The sequence below is a fragment of the Molossus molossus genome, unplaced genomic scaffold (assembly GCF_014108415.1).
Source record: "Molossus molossus isolate mMolMol1 unplaced genomic scaffold, mMolMol1.p scaffold_m16_p_12, whole genome shotgun sequence".
Taxonomy (NCBI): Eukaryota; Metazoa; Chordata; class Mammalia; order Chiroptera; family Molossidae; genus Molossus; species Molossus molossus.
This window is the reverse complement of record NW_023425347.1, coordinates 72,474,488-72,498,480: the sequence shown is the minus strand read 5'-3', so window position 1 is coordinate 72,498,480 and position 23,993 is coordinate 72,474,488. Positions and strand designations below refer to the sequence as shown.

Below are 23,993 nucleotides of genomic sequence, written 5' to 3'. Positions count from 1 at the left end.
GAGGGAGAGAGAGAGAGAGAAACATCGACGTGAAGGGACACATCGAGTGGCTGCCACCCGCACGACCAACTAGGGCCGGGGACAAACTGCAACCGAAGTACGTGCCCTTAGCGGGAACCGAACCCGGGTCTCTCCGGACCACAGGCCGACGCTCTAACCGCTGAGCCAAACTGGCCAGGGCTCAGGTGCTGTCTTCTAATAAAGAATGAGAATCAGGAAGATTAGTCTACGGCCATACCACCCTGAACGCTCCCGATCTCGTCTGATCTCCGAAGCTAAGCAGTGTCGGGGCCTGCTTAGCACTTGGATGGGAGAATCAGGAAGATTAAATCACAGATCTCCAAATCTCAGAACCAGAGCCAATGCTGGAATTCAAACCCAGGCCTAACTCCAGACTTCATCTCTTAACCAGATGGTGCATTTAGAAAACTTTCCTGACCACTCAGTGGTTACGTGGAGATGAATTCCAACTGATCCCTATGGTTCACGCAAGGACCACCAGGGAAAGAAGGGCAGGAAAGTGTGTGTGTGTGTGGGGGGGGGGGGGCAGCAAAAGCTTCCTGGAGGAGGTGACTGCAAGCTGAGTAAGAGAGGAGCCTATAGTAGGCACTCATCAAATGTTGATTTAAAAAGTGGAATTAGTTGGGTAAACACTTTGTAAAGTATGTGATTGTCTAACCACTATGCTGTACATCTGAAACTAATACAAAATAATATTGAATGTAACAAAATAAATACTTTTGATTAAATGAAAAAATAAAGAAATAAAAACAATCCCAAATATATGTATAGTTAGTAGATGGGAGAACTGGAACAGCAGCAGTCTGTCTCAGGTGCAGGCTATGAGGGAGTGTATATCTGTAGAGAGCTTCAAAATAATGTGTTCATCTGGTCGGCATGGCTCAGTGGTTGAGCATTGACCCATGCACCAAGATGTCGCCGGTTTGATTCTGGGTCAGGGCACATGCCCAGGTTGTGGGCCTGATCCCCCGTGGGGGGCATGTAGGAGGCAGCCAGTTGACGTTCTCTCTCGTCAATGGGAGAGAATGTTTTTATCTCTCTCTCTCCCTCTCCCTTCCTATCTCTCTAAAATCAATAAAGAAAAAGTATTTTTTTTTAATGTATCCAACTAAAAGTTGATCTGCTTTTTATTATTACCCTTGGCCAGAAATTGTTAAAATTTAATTTGATATAATTTTTCCATCGCCATTTATCCCCTCTATGCCCTTTACCCTCCCAATCACCACACTGTTGTCCATGTCTATGTGTTTTCTTTCTTTTTCTCTTTTTGTTCAGTCCCTTCACCCCGCCCCAGAAATATAAAATAATGTCTATGATAAAATACTCCTCTCTAAAAAAGTATTTTGTTAGTGTAAATTCTAAACAATTTCTGTGAATATTGTTGAGTTTATTTAGTTTTATTAATATATAAATATTAGGAAACAATCAAATAATAAAAATACAACCTATTGAATGGGAGACAATATTTCCAAGTCATATATCTGATAAGGGGTTCATATTAAAACGTGATAAGAAACTTACACAACTCAATAGCAAAAAAAAAAAATCTGATTAATTAAATGGACAGAGGCGCTGGCTGGTTTGGCTCAGCTGTTAGAGAGTCGGCCTGCAGTCCAGAGAGACCCAGGTTTGGTTCCCGCTAGGGGCACGTACCTTGGTAGTGTTTTGTCCCTGGCCCTGGTTAGGTCAGGTGGGTGGCAACCACTCGATGTGTCCCTTTCACGTCGATGTTTCTCTCTCTCTCTCTCCCTCCCATTCTAGCTGAACAAAAAATAGAAAAATGTCCTTGGGTGAGGATAAAAAAACAAACAAACCAGGCAGAGAATCTGAATAGATACTTTTTAAAAGAGGACATACAGATGGCTAACAGGTACATGAAAAAGTGCTCAATATCACTAAATATCAGGGAAATGCACATCAAAACCACCATGAGATATCATTTCATACCTGTTAGAATAGTTATCATAAAAAATGACAAGAAACAAGTGTTGGTGAAGATGTGGAGAAAAGGGAACCTTGTGCACTGTTTGTGGGTATATAAATTGGAATAGCTACTATGGAAAATAGTGTGGGGAGTCCTCAAGAGAACTACCATATGATCCAACAATTCCGGGTATTTATCTGAAGGAAAAGAAAACACTAACTTGAGAAGTTAGTTCCTTGCAGCATTATTAGTAATAGCCAAGACATGCAAGCAACTTAATTTTCCACTGATGAATGGATAAGAAGAGGTGCTACATATATACAATGAAATATTATTCAGCCATAGAAAAGAAGAAAATCTTACCCTGGCTTGTTTGGCTTCAGAGCACAGACCAAAGAGTTACAGGTTCAATTCCTGCCAAGGGCACGTGCCTCGGTTGTGGTTAGTCCCTGGCCCTGGTCGCGGTCATGCGAGAGGCAACCAGTCAATGTGTCCCTCTCACGTTGATGTTTCTTTCTCTCTCTCTCCCTCCCTCCCACTATATCTGAAGATAAATGGAAAGGTATCCTCGGGTGAAGATTAAAAAAAGAAGAAGAAAAATTTTGCCATTTGCAACAACATGGATGGATCTTGATGGCATTATACTAAGTAAAATAAGTGAAAGATACATACTGTATGATCTCACTTATATGTGGACTCTAAAAGGAAACAGAACACAACACTAAACCTATAAATACAGAGAACAGCTTGGTGGTTGTCAGAGGTGGGAGTGGGAGGTGGGGGTGAGTAAAATGGGTTAAGGTGGTTAAAAGGTATAAACTTCCAGTTATAAGATAAATAAGTCCTGGGGATATAATGTATAACATAGTGACTATAGATAATAATACCGTATTGTATATTTGAAAATTGCGCCCTGGCCGGTTTGGCTCAGCGGTTAGAATGTTGGCCTGCGGTCCTGAGAGACCCGGGTTCGGTTCCCGCTAAGGGCATGTACCTCGGTTGCAGTTTGTCCCCGGCCCTGGTAGGTTGTGCGGGGGCAGCCACTCGGTGTGTTCCTTTCACACATATGTTTCTCTCTCTCTCTCTGTTCCTCTCTCTCCCTCCCACTCTACCTGAACAAAAAGTGGAAAAATGTCCTCGGGAGAGGATAAAAAAAAAAAAAGAAAATCGCTAGGAGTGTAGATCTTAAAGTTCTCATCACAAGAAAAGAATCTATAAATACATTTGATGATAAATGTTAGCTAGACTTATTGTGGTGATCATTTAACAATATACATAGATATCAAATCATTTTTGTTATGCACCTGAAACTAACATAATGTTATATGTCAGTTATATCTCAGTAAAATGAAAGAAAAAAGCACATAAAAAGTATATAAGTGCCTTGGCCGGTTTGGCACAGTGGTTAGAGCGTCCGCCCTCACACCAATGAGTCGCGGGTTCGATTCCGGTCAAGGGCACGTACCTCGGTTGCAATTCAGTCCCTGGCCCTGGTCGGGTCATGCGGGAGGCAACCAGTCAATGTGTCCCTCTCACGTTGATGTTTCTCTCTCTCTCTCTCCCTCCCTCCCACTATATCTGAAGCTAAATGGAAAGGTATCCTTAGGTGAAGGTTAAAAAAAAAAAGTATATAAGTAAGCTTAGATTAGCATATTTTTTATCATAGGCCCTTTCATAAACATTGTATTCTATATGGAAGTTAATTTGAAGAATGCCCAGTTAAATGGTCACAGAAACACACAAGCTCAGCCACCCTAGTTTGGAGCTCACTTTAGGCAAGGTCATGTCTTCAACACCTGTGGTTTACACAGTAACTTCAAAATAATCAACCATGATTTACAGTTAGTGATTATAAAGGCAAAGAAATAGAATTTGACTTACTTTAATTCTGTCATTCAAAACAACCAGTTGAAGTTTTGTGTTCAAATTTAAAACAATGAAACAGAGTGCAAAATGAGTGACAAATTATTTTTGTTTGGTTAAGTGCAAATTTTAGTTCATACATAAAATATTTTACTGAATGTGAATTATACTTTTGACATGGAAATTTATTCTTTAAAAATTGTGAGTTGTTTGCCCTGGCCGGTTTTGCTCAGTGGTTAGAGCTTCGGCTTGCGGTCCAGAGAGACCTGGGTTCAGTTCCTGCTAAGGGCATGTACCTCGGTTGCAGTTTGTCCCCTGCTCCGGTTGGGGTCATGCGGGAGGCGGCCACTCAATGTGTCCCTTTCACGTCGATGTTTCTCTCTCTTCCTCTCTCTTCCTCCCACTCTACCTGAACAAAAGTGGAGGGATGTCCTCGGGTGAGGATAAAAAAAAAAATTGTTAGTTGTTTCAAAGTGAAATGAATCAGGAAAATTAATATAGCAGCAGTGGTGCAATTGAGCAGTTTTGTGAATAAATTTCATGTTAGTTACTGGAGGATCATTTACATAAGATATTATATCCGTCTATAATGAAAGGATCAAAATTCAAACAAAATTATTGAAATAAATAGTTGTACTTTTTTTTTACCATATATTAATTGTATATATTTATTTTACTGACATGAGTATACATACAAAGATTTGTAAAATAACATTTTGACATCTACATTTCTTTTCCGGCCGTTTTAAAAAACTTTTTTCTTTATTGATGTTAGAAACAGAAAGGAAGGGAGAGAGTGATTAAACATTAATGAGAGAGAACACTGATTGGCTGCCTCCTACATGCCCCCCACTGGGGATCAGCCCACAGACTGGGCATGTGCCCTGACCAGGAATCAAGCTAGCAGCCTCTTGGTTGCTCAAGTACTGAGCCACACCGGCTGGGCATTCTGGCCATTATTATTCTTCATTTCATTTCATGATCATTTGAAATTTGAATTATAAAAATTTTATCATATAGAAGAGCAAAGTATTTAAAAAATGATGTGCTCCATGTGTCAAATATGATTCCTTCCACAAATATTTGCTTAGTGCCACATTGGGAGACACACTAAGTGCATAGTAACTAGAAGAGGCATCAAATGGGAGTCAGACATGGCCCCAAGAGGTGATACCAAAGGCTCATTTGTCTGTTTGTATCCTGGATCCTATTCTTTCTTGACTGAGCAATGTCACTGCTATAATTAAGCCCTCTCTCTGCTTCAGCATTGGTTTCTTTTTATTGGTTGATTCCCATCAGCTTCCCTTAATTCCCCTTCCAACTACCACTTCATTTCTCTGTCCCCATTTATAGCAAAACTTCCTTGAGAGAGTTCTTTACAGTGTCTCAGTGTCTCTATCTCAGCAGTGCTTGTCCTCTTCTCCCCACCCCATCTGCTTCTGTCTCCTCTGGTCGGCCTTTGTCAAAGTCACCCAGTGACCCCATCTTGCCAAATCCAATGGGCACTCACCTGATTCTTAGCAACATTTGATGCAGGTGAACAGCCATTTATTTATTTATTTATTTATTTATTTATTTATGTTTTTATTGATTTGGGGGGAGGGGAGAGAGAGAGAGAGAAATATCAACGTGAGAGAGAAACATCCATTGGCTGCATCCTGCACGCCCCCTGACAGGAATCGAGCCCGAAACCTGGGCATGTGCCCTGACCGGGAATGTGCTCAGTCCATGGGGTGACACTCAATCTATTGAGCCACACTGGCCAGGCAACAGTCTCTCTTTTAAATATGGGCTGCTTCTCTTGCTGTGATTTTTAGTCTCTTTGGATGACCTCACTGCTCTGCTGGGCCTTAAAGGTAAGAGGTCTCCAGGCTTTCTTTGACTTATAACCACTATGTCTATGCTGACAACACCCAAATTTACATTTACAGTCCTGGCCTCTCCCTGAGCATATTTAATAGTCATCTCAAAATCAACATATCCAAAGTGGAATTCTTGTTTCAGCTGCTTGGAAATCTGCTCCGCGTCTCATTTTTCCATATCAAGTGGTGCAGTCACCACTCAGTTGCTCAAGCCCAAAATCGAGGGATCATCTTTGATTTCTCTTTTCCTCTTAGCCCTAAGCACTACAACCCATCACCGAGTTTGTCCTATGTAATTCTAAAATATTCTCTAATTACAATCATCAACCCCACCAAACAGTCACATCTTTTTCTTGGATTGCTTTCTAACTGGCGTCCCTGCCTCCATCTCATGCCCTATAATCCATAAGTCTCAAAGGAGCCCAATGATTACTTTAAAAACTTAAATCACATCAAGTTCCTGCTTAAAATCTTTCAGTGGCTTCCCATCACACTTAGAACAACATCCAAACTACTGTCCATGACTTTCAAGACCCTGACCATTGCCCACTGGTGTAGCTAAGTGGGTTGAGCATTGACCCATGGACTGAGAGGTCCGGTTCGATTCCCGGTCAGGGCACATGCCCTGTATCTCATTGATGTTTCTCTCTCTCCCTCTAAAAAATCAATAAAAACCTATTTAATAATTTTTAGAAAGACCCTGCCCATCTCTGTCCTCATGTCATTCCTCTCTCCCCACTGCTCGCTTCAGTGAGGTCGCCTGGTTGTCCACTTTGCCTCTAGCATGCCAAGCTCTTTCTTGCCTCGGAGTCCTTCAATCTTCTAATACATGGCTCTGTTTAGGCCCTTACGTCAGCTCACATTCCTCTTTTATGTTTTCTCCACTGCAATCGCCACCATCTAAAAGTATACTATTGACTTTATTATATTCATTTATTGTCTGTCCATTTGAGATGAAAATTCCTTGAGCAAGGACTTTGTTCCGTCTTATTTGCCACTGTATCCCTAGTTCCAAAAAGCAGTGTCTGATACCTAATAGGTACTCCGTGTGCATCGCAGAATCAAGACATTGTACCACGGAACTCCCAGGTTTGGGTTTGTACGCTGGTGGGGCAGCAGTACCTGGCGGAGAAGATCCAGGCCTCTGGGAGCTTATGGCCAGAGCCCTGACCTGTTGGGTGGTGGTGGAGGCTCTCCTGTCTGCAGGAGCCCTACAGCCAGATCTGCCCCTCTCTCCAGCCTCCTTCCGGGTTTCTCCATTCAGAGGTCAACAAGACCAGACCGGAGTCTGAAATCTCAGTGTCCCCAGTCCCATTTGGGCCAAAGAGAGATACTCGGACTGAAGGGTGGATGGGGAGGTGGGAGGGTCAGATTTAAGATGTAAGAAGTGATGAAGGTCTGAAGTCTTGGACCTGCAGCGTCGGGGAAGGCGGGGCGGGGCGGGGCGGCGGTGGGTGTGGCCCTTGGCCCCGCCCCCAGCGCGGCGGGAAGTAGAAGTGGAGCGCGGGGATTGTGGCGTGAAGGTGCGCGACACCCGACCTGCGACGCCAAGGCAGCGGGGCTCAGCTCTGCTCCGATGTGGTCTGGACCCGCACACAGCTCCGAGGTGCAGCGGATCCCAGGCTGAGATGGAGCGTGAGGACGAGGTGCTGAGCCAGTGGCGGGCAGCTCAGCTCGCAGAGGTGGGTCGGGCGTCAGCCCCAGGGCAGGGCGTGGGGCCGCGGGAAGGGAGGCTGGAGGAGTGTGCGAGGCTGGAGCTCTAGAAGTTCGAGGGATGAGGTTGGGAGGATGCTAGCTCCTGTGCTGTTTGTTACACTGAATGTAAACTGTTAATTGAAAAAAAATGCAGTGTTCCTGCAACATGAACATTATACCGCATACAAAGAAAAAAAACAAAAAACCACGTGTCGTTTATTAAATTAATATTCATGGCGCTGGTGGTAGAAAGGTTCCAGGTAGCTTCCAGGAGAGGGACTGAGTACTGAGGAAAGAAGGCAAAGTTAGGAAGTCAGTGGAGCACATGCAGGGAGGAAAAATTAAATATTTATTAGAACCCTACAAAGTGGCAGGCCTTTGCCAAACCATGGGAATACATGTGAGTTTTCCATGAGACGTTATACCATTTTATTAATAAAGTACGGAATGATTTGGAAGTTGCAAATTGTGTTGGAGAAGTACAGGGGGCAGAGGAGCAAATAGAAGAAATGTTTGATCTGGTTTAGGACTGAGAGAAGACCAGATTTGCTCTGGGACTGAGAACTGTTTAGGTGAAGCGTTTGCAGGTTCTGAGACCAGAGACAGCATGCCCCCACCTAGAAGGAAGTGAAAGATGGAGTATGAGACCAGGACAAGAGAGTGATGGGAGAGTGGCCCAATGGGATGGAAGGCAGGGATTCCAGCATCAAGGTCATGCAGGACTTGAGTGAGTTATTGCAAGACCATTAGGAAGCCATTAATGAGTTTAACTATGATCAGTCATAATAGATTTGCATTTTTTTTCAACCTAAATTTGTGTGTGTTTTTTGTTGTTGTTTTGTGTCTTTGTTAATTCTCACTCCGGAATATTTTTTCCCCACTGATCTTTCTTAGAGAGAGTGGAAGGGAGGGAGAGAGAGAAATGTCCATGTGAGAGACATGGCGATTAGTTGCCTCCCTCATGAGCTCCAGTGGAGCTGGGGAACAGACCCAAAACCCTTTGGTTCGTGGGCCCATGCTCTGACCACTGAGCAATGCCGCCAAGGGCTCGATTTTTATTTTTTTAACGAGTTCTCTTAACAGTTGTGGGCAGAATTCGAGGCAGTATAGTTAGAAAGCTATTGTGATAATCCAAGTGGAAATGAAAATGGCGGCCCAACTAGAGGTGACAGTGGAGATGGAGATCCTGGATGTGTTTTGGAGGTGGACGCCACAAGAATTAGTAATTACTTGGGTCTAGGTGGTGAGGGAGTCATCCAAGAAGATTTTAACAGATTTCTGGTTTGCAAAATTGGGTGAGAATAGTGGTGACTTTTTCTGAGAGGAAAGGATGAGAAGAAGAACAGGATTAAGTTGTTGCTTTTTTCCTCCCTGGGGGTGACTCGGAAGTGGGTAAGGAAGATCAGGAGTTTTGGACTAGTCCAAAGTGCCTGTGGTCATCCAAATGGACAGAGCCTTAGACAGCTGGCAGATTCTGGAGCGATCTGCCCTGGAGCTATTGTTTTAAGAATAATTGGAATATAAACTGAAATGGATCATTAGCATGAGAAAGGTACCCAGAGCAGAACCAGGAAACCTGCAAAGAAGACTAAGGAGGAGGAGGGCCAGACAGAAGGGAAGGAGAAAACTAGGCAAGTGTGTCAAGGTGTTCCTGAGGCCAAGGGAAGGAAACATTTCAAGAAGAGTGTGACCAGTAGTTTCAGAAGCTCCTGAGAGGTCAAGCAGAGAGGAGTCTGACAAGGTTTTGGACTTAGTGACATAGAGGTCTTCAGTGACCTTAAATGCAGGTTGGTTCTGTGAAGTGATGGGGACCAGAGTGAATTTGAGGGAATAATGGATGAGGAAGTGGTAAAGGTGAGTTTAGACATTTTCCAAGATGTTTGCCTGTGAAGGATCAGGAAGATAGGGCTGTAACTGAGAGGGAGGGAAAGGGGGATGAGCACCCCAGAAATACCCATCCAATAGGCATTTATCTGGGGCCTGTTATATCTGGGGTCTACTTAAGTTAGTTGCTGAGCATAGAGTGGTGAATAAAACAGGATCTCCCCAACACTTGTGGGGCTTAAAATTTTATTTCTCTCTCCATAGTCAAAACATTATCAAATCTATCAAGATTAATACTAGGTAATCTCTTGCCCTGGCCAGTTTGGCTCAGTGGTTAGAGCGTCGGTCGGCAGACCAATGAGTCACAGGTTCAATTCCAGTCAAGGACAAGTACCTCGGATGCATTTCGTCCCGGGCCCTGGTTAGAGTCGTGCGGGAAGCAACCATTCAGTGTGTCTTTCTGACATGATATTTCTCTCTCTCCCTCCCTCCCTCCCACTCTATCATACGATAAATGTGAAAATATCCTCGGATGAGGATTAAATAAATAAAGATTAATACTAATTCATCTCTTAATAACATTGCAATTCTTTTTTTTTTTCCTCACCCAAGGACATTTTTCCATTTTTTGTTCAGGTAGAGTGGGAGGGAGAGAAAGGAACAGAGAGAGAGAGAGAAACATTGACGTGAAAGGGACACATCAAGTGGCTGCCACCTGCACGACCAACCAGGGCCAGGGACAAACTGCAACTGAGCGGCCCTTAGGGTTCGCGCCCTTAGCGGGAACCAAACCCGGGTCTCTCTGGACCACAGGCCAACGCTCTAACTGCTGAGCCAAACCGGCCAGGGCAAATCTTTTTTTTTATAATCTACACCCAAGGATATTTTTCCGTTTATCCTCAGAATGGAGGAGAGGGAGAGAGAGAGAGAGAAACATCGACTGGTTATCTCCCTCACAACCCCGACCAGGGCTGGGGACCAGGGATGAACCGCAACCGAGCTACATGCCCTTGACTGGAATCAAACCCTCGACTCATTGGTCTGCAGGTCGACGCTCCAATTGGGCTGATGCTCCCAACCACTGAGCCAAACCCACCAGGGCAATATAGCAATTTTTTTTTTTTTTTAATTCCCACCCGAGGATATTTTTCTATTTATCTTTAGATAGAGTGGGAGAAAGAGAGAGGGAGAGAAAGAGAAACATCAACATGAGAGGGACATATCAACTGGTTGCCTCATGCAGGACCCCAACCAGGGCTGGACGAACACAACCAAGGTACGTGTTCTTGGTCGGAATTGAACCTGCCACTCATTGATCCATGGGGCCGACACTCTGCCTCTGAGCCAAACTGGCCAGGCAATATTGCAATTCTTAATTCTTATTCAAATTCCCCTAGTTGTCCCTAAAATGTTTTTTGTTGATAAGTTCAAACCAGGATCCAATTTAAGACCACACACTGCATCTGGTTATTAGGTCCTTTGGGTCTCTTTGAAATTAGAATAGTTTTCTTTTTTTCCTGAGTAACTTTTCCTTTTTTCATGATCCTGATTGTTACCTTATATAATGTTTTTTTTTTCTGGATTTACCAGATTTCTTTCACATGATATCATTTAGCTCGATATTCTGTCTCCTGTATTACCTCTATTTTTTTGTTTGTTTGTTTTAGAGAGAGCTGGAGAGAGTGGGGAAGGTGAGAGAGAAATATCGACATGAGAGAGCCACATCGCCTGATTGCCTCCTACACATACCCCGACCAGAGCAGGGGAGCGAACCTACAAACCAGGTATGTGCCCTTGATCCAAACTGAACCTGATATTCTTTGGTCCTCAGCCCAACACTAACCACTGAGCAAAACTGGCTAGGGGCTAGAGTTAGATCTTAAGCTTAATTGGATTTTGGTAAGAATGTCTCATAGGCACATTAAGCTTTATCATGCATTACATCTGGAGGCTCAACTGGTTCACATTCGGTGACACGAGGCTTGGCCCTTGGATTGAGGTATCAAAAAGTCTAATGATCCATCTCTCTATTCAAGCTTACCTTTAGCCTTGCAGTCAGAAAGTAATCTGTATGCTGTTACCTTGGATGCATCCAAATGTCCCAGTTTCCCACCAAGATTCACTTTATTGGTTTCAACCAAATATTAATTTTTCCTCAATCAAAAGTTTCATTAAGGTGCTGTAAAATAATGCTTTTTTAATTCCACCATTCCTTCTACCTTTATTAGTTTGTATTCTGCTATAAAGTAGAAATTTTCTTAAACAACTAGAATCATTTGGAGATTTTGAAATAACAGTTTTCTACCGGAAAGATAGAATAATTACTTAATTCTTTCACGTCAATTCACAAGTCTGAAGCTGGGATAGGAGTTGACCCATTGTCACTTTTGGCTCATGAATTTTCAGATTTCTTTTTTCCTAACTTTCCTTTTTTGTGATACTGGTTTTTGTCTTATAAATGTTCCTTTTCTTTTCTTTTCTTTTTTGTTTTGATTTATCAAGTTCCTTTCTCTGGACCACGGGCCGACGCTCTAACCGCTGAGCCAAACCGGCCAGGGCTATCAAGTTCCTTTCTTATGGTATCATTTAACTTGATGTCATTTTAATTTCTATTAAAATCAACAATCAGCCCTGGCCGGTTTGCTCAGTGGTTAGAGCGTCGGCCTGCGGTCCAGAGAGACCTGGGTTCGGTTCCTGCTAAGGGCTCGTACCTCGGTTGCAGTTTGTCACCGGCCCTGGTTGGTTGTGCAAGTGGCAGCCACTCGATGTGTCCCTTTAACGTCGATGTTTCTCTCTCTCTCTCTGTTCCTTTCTCTCCCTCCCACTCTGCCTGAACAAAAAATGGAAAATGTCCTTGGGTGAGGATAAAAATTAAAAATAAAATCAACAATCATTATTTTGGATTCTTAAATTTTCACAAATTTGGCCAGTGGGAACCCTTTCTGTGTCCTTTTTTAAAACATTGTTTAAAATTGTAAAATCTGCCCTGGCCGGTTTGGCTCAGCGGTTGGAGCGTCAGCCTGCGGACCAGAGAGTCCCGGGTTCGGTTCCTGCTAGGGTCACGTACAAAAAAAAAATTGGAAAATCTATGTAAAATGAAAATATCATCATAACCATGTTATTGGGCAACTCTCACCACCATCCATCTTTAGAACTTTTTTCATCTTCCCAAACTGAAACTCCCTAACCATTGAACAGTGACTTCCCAATGTCTTTGCGGTTCATTCAGGGTGAAGCATGTGTCAGAATTTCCTTCCCCTTTCAGGCTGAATAATATTCTGTTGCATAGACATACCACATTTGTTTATCCATTCATCATTCGACGGACACTGGGTTGCTTCCACATTTTTTTTTTTTTATTATCCTCACCTGAGGACATTTTTGCATTTATCTTGAGATAGAGCGGGAGGGAGAGAGGGAGGAATAGAGAGAAACATCAATGTGAGAGAGGCACTTCAAGTGGTTGCCACCCACACAACCCCAACCAGGGCCAGGGACGAACCGCAACTGAGGTACGTGCCCTTAGTGGGAACCGAACCTGGGGCTCTGGTCTGCAGGCCAACACTCCAGCCACTGAGCCAAACCGGCCAGGGCGATATTTCCATTTTTTGTTCAGATAGAGTGGGAGAGAGAGAGAGAGAGAAACATCGATGTGAAAGGGACACATTGAGTGGCTACCTCCTGCACAACCCCAACTAGAGCCGGGGACAAATTGCAACCGAGGTATGTGCCTTGGACCGGAATCAAACCTGCGACTTACCAGTCCACAGCCCGGTGCTCTCTTATATTTATTTATTTATTTTTTATCCTCACCCGAGGACATTTTTCCATTTTTTGTTCAGGTAGAGTGGGAGAGAGAGAGAAGAAGAGAGAGAGAGAGAGAGAAACATCGATGTGAAGGGACACATCAAGTGGCTGCCACCCACACGACCAACCAGGGCCGGGGACAAACTGCAACCGAGGTACGTGCCCTTAGCGGGAACCGAACCCGGGTCTCTCTGTACCACAGGCCGACGCTCCAACCACTGAGTCTAACGGGCCAGGGCACACTTTTGTTTTTTGATAATAGTTACTGTAATGGGTGTAAAGTAGTATCTCATTGTGGTTTTGATTTGCATTTTTCTAGTGCTTACTGATGGTGAACATCTTTTCATGTGTTTATCAAGTATTTGTATGTTTTTGGAGAAATATCTAGTTAAGTTCTTTGTCCATTTTTTAATTGGGTTATTTGTTTTTCCATTAAGTTTTAAGAGTTTTTAAAATATAGCCCTGGCTGGTTTGGCTCAGCAGTTAGAGTGTCCGCCGGTGGACCAGAGAGTCCCGGGTTTGGTTCCCACTGGGGGCACGTACCTTGATTGCAGTTTGTCCCTGGCCCCGGTTGGGGTCATGTGGGTGGCAACCAGTCGATGTGTCTCTCGCACATCGATGTTTATATATTCTGAATATTAGTAATAACTCATTCCCTTGTTTGCCTTTATACTGTTGATAGTGTCCTTTTGATACACAAAAAATTTTCATTCTGACGAAATCGAATTTTGTTTATTTTATCTTTTGTTTTCTATGCCTTTGGTGTCATATCAGAGAAATCATTGCCAAATCCAATATCATGAAGCTTCCCCATTTTCTTCTATGAGTTTTATGGCTTTAGCTCTTATATTTAGGTCTTGATCCATTTTGAGTTGTATATAGTATTAAGGTTCCAACTTAATTCTTTTGCATGTGGATATCCAGTTATACCAGCATCATTTATTTATTTATTTATTTTTTTTTTTTTTTTATCCTCACCCGAGGACATTTTTCCATTTTTTGTACAGATAGAGTGGGAGGGAGAGAGAGGAAGGGAGAGAGAGAGAGAAACATCGATGTGAAGGGACACATCGAGTGGCTGCCACCCGCACGACCAACCAGGGCCGGGGACAAACTGCAACCGAAGTACGTGCCCTTAGCGGGAACCGAACCCGGGTCTCTGCGGACCGCAGGCCGACGCTCTAACCGCTGAGCCAAACTGGCCAGGGCCCAGCATCATTTATTAAAATGATTGTCTTTTCCTCCATTGAATGGTCTTGGCAACCATGCTGAAAATCATTTGACCATATATATTAGGGTTTATTTTTGAGCTCTGTTTTTTTCCTGTTGGTCTGTTGGTCTATTCCTATTGCCAGTACCATACTGTTTTGATTATTGTTCCTTTGTAGTAAGTTTTGAATCAAGAAGTGTGAATTTTCCAATTTTTGTTCTTTTTCAAGATTTTTTTTTGGCTATTTGGGGTCCCTTGTGATGTTATATTAATTTTAAGGTGGATTTTTCTGTTTTGCCAAAAAAGGATTTTGATAGGGATTGTATTGATTATAGATTGCTTTGGGTAACACTGACATCATAACTCTTAAGCCCTCCAACCTATAAACTTTCCATTTAAGTCTTCTTTAATATTTTTTTAGCAGTGTTTTGTAGTTTTCAGGAATTGGGTATTTCTAAGTATTTAATTCATTTTGATGCTATCATAAATTGCATTGTTTTCCTAATTTCCTTTTCAGATTGTTCGTTGACAGGGTGTAGCAACAACGGATTTTTGTGTGTTGAATTTGTATCCTGCTACTCTGTTGAATTTGTTTATTTCTAACAGGTTGTGTCAGTGTGTATGTAGTCTTGGATTTTCTACACACAAGATTGTATTATCTGAAAACATAAATAGTTTTACTTCTTTTTTCAATTTGGATGCATTTTATTTCTTTTCCTGCTTAATTGCTCTGGTTAGAATTGCCAACACTGTGTTGAATAGAAGTGGTGAAGATGGGCCTCCTTGGCTTGCTCCTGACCCTAGAGGAAAGGCCATCCGTCTTTCACTTAAGTATGATGTCAGCAGTGGGTTTTTCATGAATACCCTTTATTGTGTTGGAAGTTTCTTTCAATTTCTAGCTTTTGAGTGTTTTTTAATCGTGAAAGGGTGTTGAATTATTTGAAATGCTTTTCTGCATTGAAATTATGTTTTTCCCCCTAGATTTTACTTATGTAGTACATTATATTGATTGATTTTTATATGTTGGATCACCCTTGCATTTCTGGGAGGGACTTGCATTAAATGTGTAGCTTAATTTTTATTTTATTTTTATATCTTCTTAAATTGAATTTATTGGGGTGATATTGGTGAATAAAATTATATAAAGTTTCAAATATACAATTCTACAATACATCACCTGTATATTGTATTGTGTGTTTACCACCCCAAGTCAGTCTTTTTGTTTTTCTTGTGATGTTTTTGTTAGGCTTCTGTATTTGGGCAATGATGGGTTCATAGAACGAATTAAGAAGTATTCCCTCCTCTTCCATTTTGGGGAGGAATTTGAAGACCATTGATGTTCTTTAAATGTTTAGTAGCATAAACATTTCAAGTGTGCAGCTTAATGAATTATCACAAAGTAAAGACTTGTGAAATATTGCCATACCACAGAAGCCCCTCCGGGGGTGGGCCCCCTCCTTCCCCTCTAATATAACTCGTAGCCTATTGACAGGACATAATTTACTTGAATTCCTCCACTGCTGCTGGATTCTGTAATTGGTGTAAAAGCTGCAATTGCTTTCTTAAGTCCTGCTTTCTTTTTCTTTTTTTAAGTTGTGTTTGAATGTTGCTAATTTTTCTTTGATCTGTAGCAGCATTTTTCTGATGAATTTTATTTTTCTTTTGAGAGAAAATTACAATCTTTAATTTCTGTTTTGATTTTTTTTTTTGTATCTTTTATGGATAGTGTATTTTTTAACTTATATTTTGTTTTTCATATTTGATTGGTGTTTTCTGCACTGGTCCAACGGAGGAGTGGATGGGAGATGATGGGGTAGCTGTCCCAGTTTCCCAGCTCAAGAGCTCTCTCTATTGCCACATAATGGACAGTTTACAAAATGATTTTTACATCCTATCCTGTTTCAAGAGGTTCTGCCACCAAGCCCTTTTTTTCTTTTCCTCACATCAGCTTGCCATCAAGCAAGGGCTACTGCCCCTGACCTCCAAGACAATCCCCCATCTACATTTATTTATTATTTTTTAAAATCCTCACCTGAGCACATGTTTTTTACTGATTTTAGAGAGGGAGAGAGAGAAAAAACACTGGTGTGAGAGATGTTGATCAGTTTCCTCCAGTATGCGCCCCATCTTGGGTATGTTCCCTGACCAGGAATCAAACCTTCGGTGCACCGGATAACGCTCCAACCAACTGAGCCACACCGACCAGGGCCCCCACTTTTTCTAAAGGTGTTTTTTAAAGCCTGCTTCTTTTTCTTACCTCCACCAATGTTTGATCTCAGACCTGCCCACAGCAGTTCGCATTCAAGTGAGACCTCCTTCTGTAGGTAAATATGTAAAATTTGCAGATAATTTCTAAGTTTTGCTTAAGCCAGGTCTCATCTGAAGCCTCTATTTTTCTTTGTGGCTTTCTGTACCCATTTGGCTGGTTTGGGGTGTTCTTTCACCCTCATGCTTACATGTAATTTAGAGTTTGAGGGTTTTCTCAGAGTTTTGTTCAAGGTGTAGTTTGTGAAATATTTTATTTGCTCTCTTTGTTGCTTTTTATGAAATAATAAAAACATGCCAAGGAGGAAAACTGGTATGAGTCACACCTAAGCTTCCACTATTCTATCAGCCAGACCTGTATCTTAGAGAAACTGGAGCCCTGGCCAGGTGGCTCAGTTGCTTGGAGCATCATCCCGTGCACCAAAAGGTTTCGGGTTTCATCCCTGGTTGGGGCACGTCTGGGAGGGAATCAATGTGTTTTTCTTTCACATCGATGTTTCGCGTTCTCTCTCTCCCCCTTGCTCTCTCTAAAGTCAATTAAAAAAAAAAACAGTAATCCACAACATATCCTCAGGTGAGGATTTTAAAAAAATAGAAGAAGAAAAACAAAAGCCCAAACTAGAGAATGGCTTGGAGGTAGGATAATTCAGGCAAGAGATGATGGAGGCCTGGATATGGGTGTGGTCTAAAGATAGGGAGGAGGGCCTTGTGGAACTGGAATTTGAGCTAGGATTAATTTAACCTGACTCTCTCTCTCTCTCTCCAAGAACACTGAGAAGTCCTTGTGCATCTTGGACATGTCTCCGTCTCCTGGAAGCAGTGGAGTGCACACCTCTTGGACCCATGGCCCAGCGGGCACTCAACACATCCTTCAGTGTCCACAACTGGAGAGGATCCCCTTGGTTTCTGCTGAGACTCCCAGGGAGAATGTGAATGAAATAGGGCCACAGTTCAGTGTGTTGCTGCCTGAGTGTGGTGGGAACTACTGCCCCCAAGTGACTCTCCCTCCTTCCCAAATGATTTACTGTCAGGGAATGTCTCCCTCTCAACCAGGAATGATGATTTTCAAGGGGCCCCACATGATGTCTTTAGGAGAGCCCAGTATTCCAGGGGTGGCCATGACCTTCAGTGGGAATCTAAGGATGTCCCGCAATGGGCCACCAGTCACAGCTCCCAGTGAAATCCCAGTGATGTCCCACATTAGGACACCAACAATGCCTTATTCTAGCCCCCCTACACTATCTTCTAATAGAGATTCTTTAACACCTATAATGTCATTGTCCCCAACCATGCCTTCTGCTGAGGACCAGGCATTGCTTCCCTCTTTGGCTCAGATGTTGTCCCCTAGTGATCCCCACAACTGCGGAATGCCCCCGGCTGGGTCCCCATCATTGCTGGCTTTAGAATCCCAGGGCTCTTTTGTTAGCCAGCCAGCCTTCCAGGAAGACTCCTTCCTACCTGAGCAGCCCACACCTGCTCCACAAAGAGCAGAGCAGAATTGCAGGGCCCCGGAAAGGGCTCCCAGGAGGAGAGCCACGGTTGCAAGGCCTTACTGCTGCCAGTATAAGGACTGTGGAAAAGCTTACACTAAGCGCTCCCACCTCGTGAGCCACCAACGCAAACATACAGGTGAATGAGGTGTCAGACAGGTGGGGTGGGATGGGGGAGTCTCTGGGTCTTAGATTGGTGGTGGACCACTGGTTTGTAATGGCTGGTGATTAGTCCGTCATCCTTCAATTTTTGGACCCATTGTACTGTCACCAACGTGCTTTCCCACGGTCCAGTGTGACTGTACCAGGGTGATGGAGACTGCTGATTGTGATGCCTCCTCCCTGTTTTCCCTTTTGATTCCTCAACCTAGACTGCTCTGCCTCAGTCAAACCCCTTCCTTCCCACCTGCTGGCCTCAATTCCTTTACTTAATTTCTTTTCTCCCTTGTCACTTTCCCTTTGCAGGTGAGAGGCCCTATAAATGTACGTGGGAAGGTTGTACATGGTCTTTCTTCCGTTCTGATGAGCTTGGACGACATAAACGGATACATACCAAATACCGACCCCATAGATGTGATCAGTGCGGACGAAAATTCATGCGATCTGACCATCTCAGGCAACACCGAAGGACTCATCTGCACATGTCAGGATCCCCCAATCCACGGGCCAACAGTGAACAGATGGCTGGTCCTCCTGCTCCCGGTCTTTAGGTCAATCTCCTCTTCCCCTCGTTTTGGCTTCTCCACCCAAGTCCTTCCTGCCTTCGACCAGCTAGTGTCTTTGGCAGGTGTAGGCTTAGAAGCAGACCGAGAAAGATTATGAGACAGTGTTGAATGAAGCCCATTTGAGCTCTGGGACTCCCCGTCAGGGACTCTTCAAAAACTGTCTTGGATGCCATTACCACTCTGGGCCACCTTCTTTTGCTGAATTTAGCCACATGGAAAGGTGGAGCAAAGTAGAGATGGGAGCTTTATTCAAAAGCTCTTTCTCTTCTGTCACTCCCCAACTTGAAACCCTTCAGTGACTCTCCTTTACCTGCTGCACAAAATCCAGGTTCCTTACTCGGCCTTCCACGGTTTCCAGAGCCAGGCTAGGTTCAAATCCTGAACTCGCCACGACCAGCCATGCGACCTGGGGAAAGGTCTGTGATCTCTATGACATGTTTCCTCTTCTGGTAAATGAGAAAAACATTGGACTGTTTGGGGCATATCTTAGGTATTGAATCGGATTCTGTCCAGCGCTCACCAGCCACATGCCCGGAGTTTCTGTCTCCTCCCAGCGCTTCCAGACTTGATTGGAAGGCACGCCCACGGGCATGGGCTCTGGCATCTCAAGTAGCCACCACAACACAGAAGTGTGGGGGATTAATACTCCTGGGGTTTTGGTGACTAATGGGAGTCGGGAGAGACCCGGGCAGATAAATTCCCTCTTTTCCTTTCCTGAGTGGCTGCAAGGCACCGTTTCTCCGAACAGCACAGCCCATGGGGAGATCTCCCAGTAGCCAGCGATCTCGTGCTGTGCTTCGAGGCTTGTGAAGGAGGACCCCACCCGCTGTCGCCTTGCGTTCCCTCCCATTCTCCCCGCCTTGCTTTTCTTTTCTCTCTGTCTTGGGTTCACACCATCCAAATAAAACATTGGTACTTAAATCTTGTTTTAGGCTGTGTTTTCTAGGTGACTTTGGGGTGGCGGACATAAGACAGGGTGAGGAAGATGAACCCCACTATATCTTCCCCTCCTCCTCACAGAGCTCAGGTAGCAAGTACCATGCATTAAAGGGCCTGTTCTGCCCCTCTCCCTGGGTTGAGGGCATAGTGGCCAGCCCGACGACTCGGCCAGGTAGTTCAAAACCTTATTTCGGGACTTGTCAGCCAGCCATTTTACCGACCAGCAAGCGAATAGGAAGGAACTTGCCCAAGCTCTCAAGTGGCAGAGCTGGGATCCGACCAGGATCTGTCCACTCCAGAGGTAGATCTCTTAACTGAGACATGGTGCCTTGTACAGGTGCTGCCTGGACCTAGTCTGATGCCAAGCTCTGCCAGTCGATGGCCACAGCGAGATGCCTGGTTCCTGTGGTCCAGGAACCGTTTTGTCTGGGGGCTTGAGAGGTGCCCATGGTGCAGTGACCATGGGGAGGAGGAACACCTAACGGGGCAGGTCAGAAAGGCTTTTTGAAGGAGGTGACCTTTGAGCTCAATAAGCAAGTATATATAAAAATTAATTTGCCTTAAATGTTAAAATAAACTGAGCATGTGAATGAAAAGGAGAGAATTCTAGGCAGAGAACACTCTACCTGGCAACTGCTCAGAGGAGAACCAGCCTACAAACTTTTATTTTTTATTAATTAAAAAAATGTTTTTTTTTCCTTGATTTTTAGAGAGAGAAGGGAGAGGGAGTGAGAGATAGAAACATGGAGGAGAGAGAACATTGACTGGCCGCCTCCTGCGTGTCCCCCACTGGGGATCAGGCCCAGAACCTGGGCATGTGCCCTGACCGGGAATCGAATGCGCGACCTCTTAGTGCATGGGTCGATGCTCAACCACTGAGCCACACCAGCCGGGCATAATTTTCTGTTTCTTTTTCTTTTTTATCCTCACCCGAAGACATTTTTTCATATTTTGTTCAGATAGAGTGGGAAGGAGAGAGAGAGAGAGAAACATCGACGTGAAAGGGACACATCGAGTAGCTGCCACCCGCACGACCCAACCAGGGCCAGAGACAAACTGCAACCGAGGAACGTGCCCTTAGGGGGAACCGAACCCGGGTCTCTCTGAACCGCAGGCCGATGCTCTAACCACTGAGCAACCGGCCAGGGCCATAATTTTATTTTTCAAAATTCTCTCCCGAGGACAAGCTTAGACAGGGGAAGGGGGAGAGAGAAAGAGAAAAACATCGATATGAGAAACATTGATTTGTTTGCCTTCTATACGTGCCCCGACCAGGGATCGAACCCACAACCTGGATACGTGCCCTGACCAGGAATCAAACCTGCAGCTTTCCCATGCACAGGACTCTGCTCAACCAACTGAGCCACACTGGCAGGGTGGGCAAATATTTTTGACTCACAATTCAGAGAGCATCACGGCCTGACTCCCCATTTTCTGGATGTCTACCCTTGGTCGTGCTTGGTGTTGGACACTAAGAACTCAGAACGTGATGGCGCCTGCTGTAGGGCAGCACTTCAAGTGCTACCAAGGTGAAGGCTGAACCTCCTTGAACTCAACTTATGGGCAGCTGGGGAAGTCCCACAGCCTTCGCTATGCCCTCCTCTCTCACCCCTCCCTAACTGTTCTGCATGGCCGCTTGGATGTTTTCCTAGTGGCCCCAGTGTACCTGGGCCAGGCTGTCAGGTGCCCGCCACCCAAATTCCAAGTGAGGGGAGGGGATGTGTTTTTTTTTTTCATCCTCACCCGAGGACACTCTAACCGCTGAGCCAAACTGGTCAGGGCGATTTTTTTTTTTTTTTTAAAGTAGGGACAAAACGGCACTTGCTTATTTGTGACCCAATTAGTGGCCCTAAGGACTCAGGTTTTGAATAACGAAGATCTCTTTTATTCCCACCCGGGCACTAGGTCCCATCCATAATGAGGGGGTGATTGGAGGAGAATAAATCAATCTATCCTTTAACCAGTGATTACCCTATGCCCACTTTGGGCCAAGCCTCTCCCAGTTTTATCTTGTTCAACACAAGGCAGGATAAGTGGGTGGGAAAGACATTGTGCGTTCTTGAATCCTATCTCTGCCATTTCCTAGCTGTGTGGTCTTGGACAATTTACTTATCTGTTGCTTTTGATAGCAAGTGGGTGAGATTAGATTCAAGATAAAAAGATAAAATAAAGCACATTTTTAAAATGGTTTCTTTGACTGCCTTAAGGGAGAGGAATCGGTCTCAGGGCTCCTGGTCAGGTGAAGGAGGCTTGGACCAGGGTGTGGAAGTCGAAGATGAGGAAGATTTAGTAGTGATAACTAACTGGATTTGGTTGAGGGTGTGGTCAAGGATGACTCCCAGGCTTTTGACTCTGTGTTATAGGTAGCACAGAAGAAATTAATTTTCTATTACTATGATCTCTATTATACATGCAAAAAGCATTATTTTGTATGGATGCAATTTAAATAATAAAACAAAAAGAAACGTATCTAGCCCTGGCTGGTTTGGCTCAGCGGTTAGAGCATCGGCCCGCAGACCAGAGAGGCCCAGGTTCGGTTTCTGCTAAGGGCACAAACCTTGGTTGCAGTTTGTCCCTGGCCCTGGTTGGGGTCGTGTGGGTGGCAACCAGTCGATGTGACTCTCTCGCCTCGCTGTTTCTCTCTCCCTCACTCTCTCCCTTCTGCTCTATCTGAAGATAAATGCAAAAATGTCGTTGGGTGACAATAAAAATAATAATAATTTAAAAAATAAAAATAAAAAATAAACATCTAACATTTATGTCACTTGAGAAAAAGTACATACTAATACCTTTGAAACCTTTGTGCTCCCCTCTCTGATCACATCCCCATCCTCCATAGAGGTAACCACTATCCTGAATGTTGGTTAATCTTGTCTTTGCTTTTATTTGTTTTTACTATATATGTATCTATTCTTAAACAATATAGTGATTGGTTTAATGTGGTTTTGAACTTTATTCTGTTTGGGGCTCATTGACCTTCAATCCAAAAGCTTATCATTTTAGTAAAATTTGTAAAAAGTTTAGCCTTTGTTTTGTCAATTTTTTGTCCCCTCTCTCCTGACACACAGTCTGTTCATATAATAAATAGACTGCTTGATGTTGTCCCATGGTTTACTGATGCTCCTCTGTGCATTTTTTTCTGTCTTTTTTCTTTTTCTACTTCATTTTAGATATCTTCAATCTAACTAATCTTTTCTTCTACAGTATCTAATCAGTTCCCAAAAGTATGCTTTTCATTTCGGATACTATATTTTTCATCTCTAGTAGTTCATATCTTCCATTTCTATTCTTATGATCATGCTTTCCTCTATATTTTTGAACATATGAAGCATAGTTACAATAGCTGTTTTAAGTTAGTTAGTTCTGTTCCTAAGTTAGTTCTGTTACCGGAAAGTGACTTGGCCCTGAGTGGGTCTGCCTAGGGTCAGCCTGTAGTGTATGGGTTCTTGACTTTCTGCAGGAAAAGTTTCACAACATGAGTACAGGTAAATTTTAGAGGACATTTATTAAAGCTGGGGACAGTGAAACGAGAAAGGACTGGGGAAATGAGCCTAGGCTGCTTTGCTTTGGCTCACTAAGTCAGAGTAAAGAGGTCCTTGGGGTTTGCCTGGGATAAACTGCCACCACCCATTGCTGCCTTGGTTGAAAACCTTGTGAGACCCTTAGAGTTTAGGAGATGCATACTTGTGGGGGAAGAAGGGGTGAGGGGAGGTGCAGGTGTCCTCCCTGGAAGGAGAGCGTGCACTGGGACCTTTGTTTTGAGGGGTTTTAAAAGTTGTTTAGGGGAGGATTTCAATAGGGTATTCATTATGTTGATGTGCCAAAATGAGATTTATTCTCTTTATCTGTCCTTGGGTGTGGTTGGCAAATAGCCCTAATTAGATTTCTGCTATCTGTCTCCCTGAGTACCGTGATGTAAGCTATTTACCCCCTGGTTGGGGATAAGCACAAACCATTTACTCTTAAGTGTCCCTGAGTTAGGGAAGATAGGATTTTCTGCATGGCTGCAAACTGCTTGGCATCTAGATTGTCTAGATGTTAGGCATCTAGATGGCTGCAAACTGCTGTCTCAGTTTCCCTATTCTGCTTGTCTTGGCTTACTAGCCTGTCTCAGTTCTACCATGTTTGTCATTTTTGGGTCTGTATTGATTGATTTTTATTCTGGTAATTGTCCTTATTTTCCTGCTTCTTTGAATGGTTGATACTTTTTTATTGGATGCCAGACAATTGTGAATTTACATTGTTGATTGTTGGGTTTTGTTTTATTCCTTTAAATAGTGTTGGCGTTTACTTCTTAGAATTTGTTGGATCCCTTTGAGGCTTACTTTTTTTTTTCCTCAGAAATTTTTATTTATATGAGGCTTACTT

General features: G+C 43.6%; 1 protein-coding gene across 1 annotated transcript; it reads left to right on the top strand.

The window, feature by feature from the left end:
- The first annotated feature begins 7,295 nt into the window (after positions 1-7,295).
- KLF17 (Kruppel like factor 17) lies at positions 7,296-18,671 on the top strand. Its single transcript, XM_036255095.1, has 3 exons — positions 7,296-7,352; positions 17,239-18,100; positions 18,427-18,671. The coding sequence occupies exons 1-3, from the start codon at positions 7,299-7,301 to the stop codon at positions 18,669-18,671; spliced, it is 1,161 nt and encodes a 386-aa protein (XP_036110988.1). The 5' UTR covers positions 7,296-7,298.
- Positions 18,672-23,993: the final 5,322 nt, after the last annotated feature.

Bases quoted from the DNA above. Each gene is read 5' to 3' on its own strand.
- KLF17 (XM_036255095.1), top strand. From the start codon at position 7,299: ATGGAGCGTGAGGACGAGGTGCTGAGCCAGTGGCGGGCAGCTCAGCTC. The intron at 7,353-17,238 runs GTGGGTCGGGCG...TCTCTCTCCAAG, and splicing joins GGGCAGCTCAGCTCGCAGAG to AACACTGAGAAGTCCTTGTG. The intron at 18,101-18,426 runs GTGAATGAGGTG...TTCCCTTTGCAG, and splicing joins CCACCAACGCAAACATACAG to GTGAGAGGCCCTATAAATGT.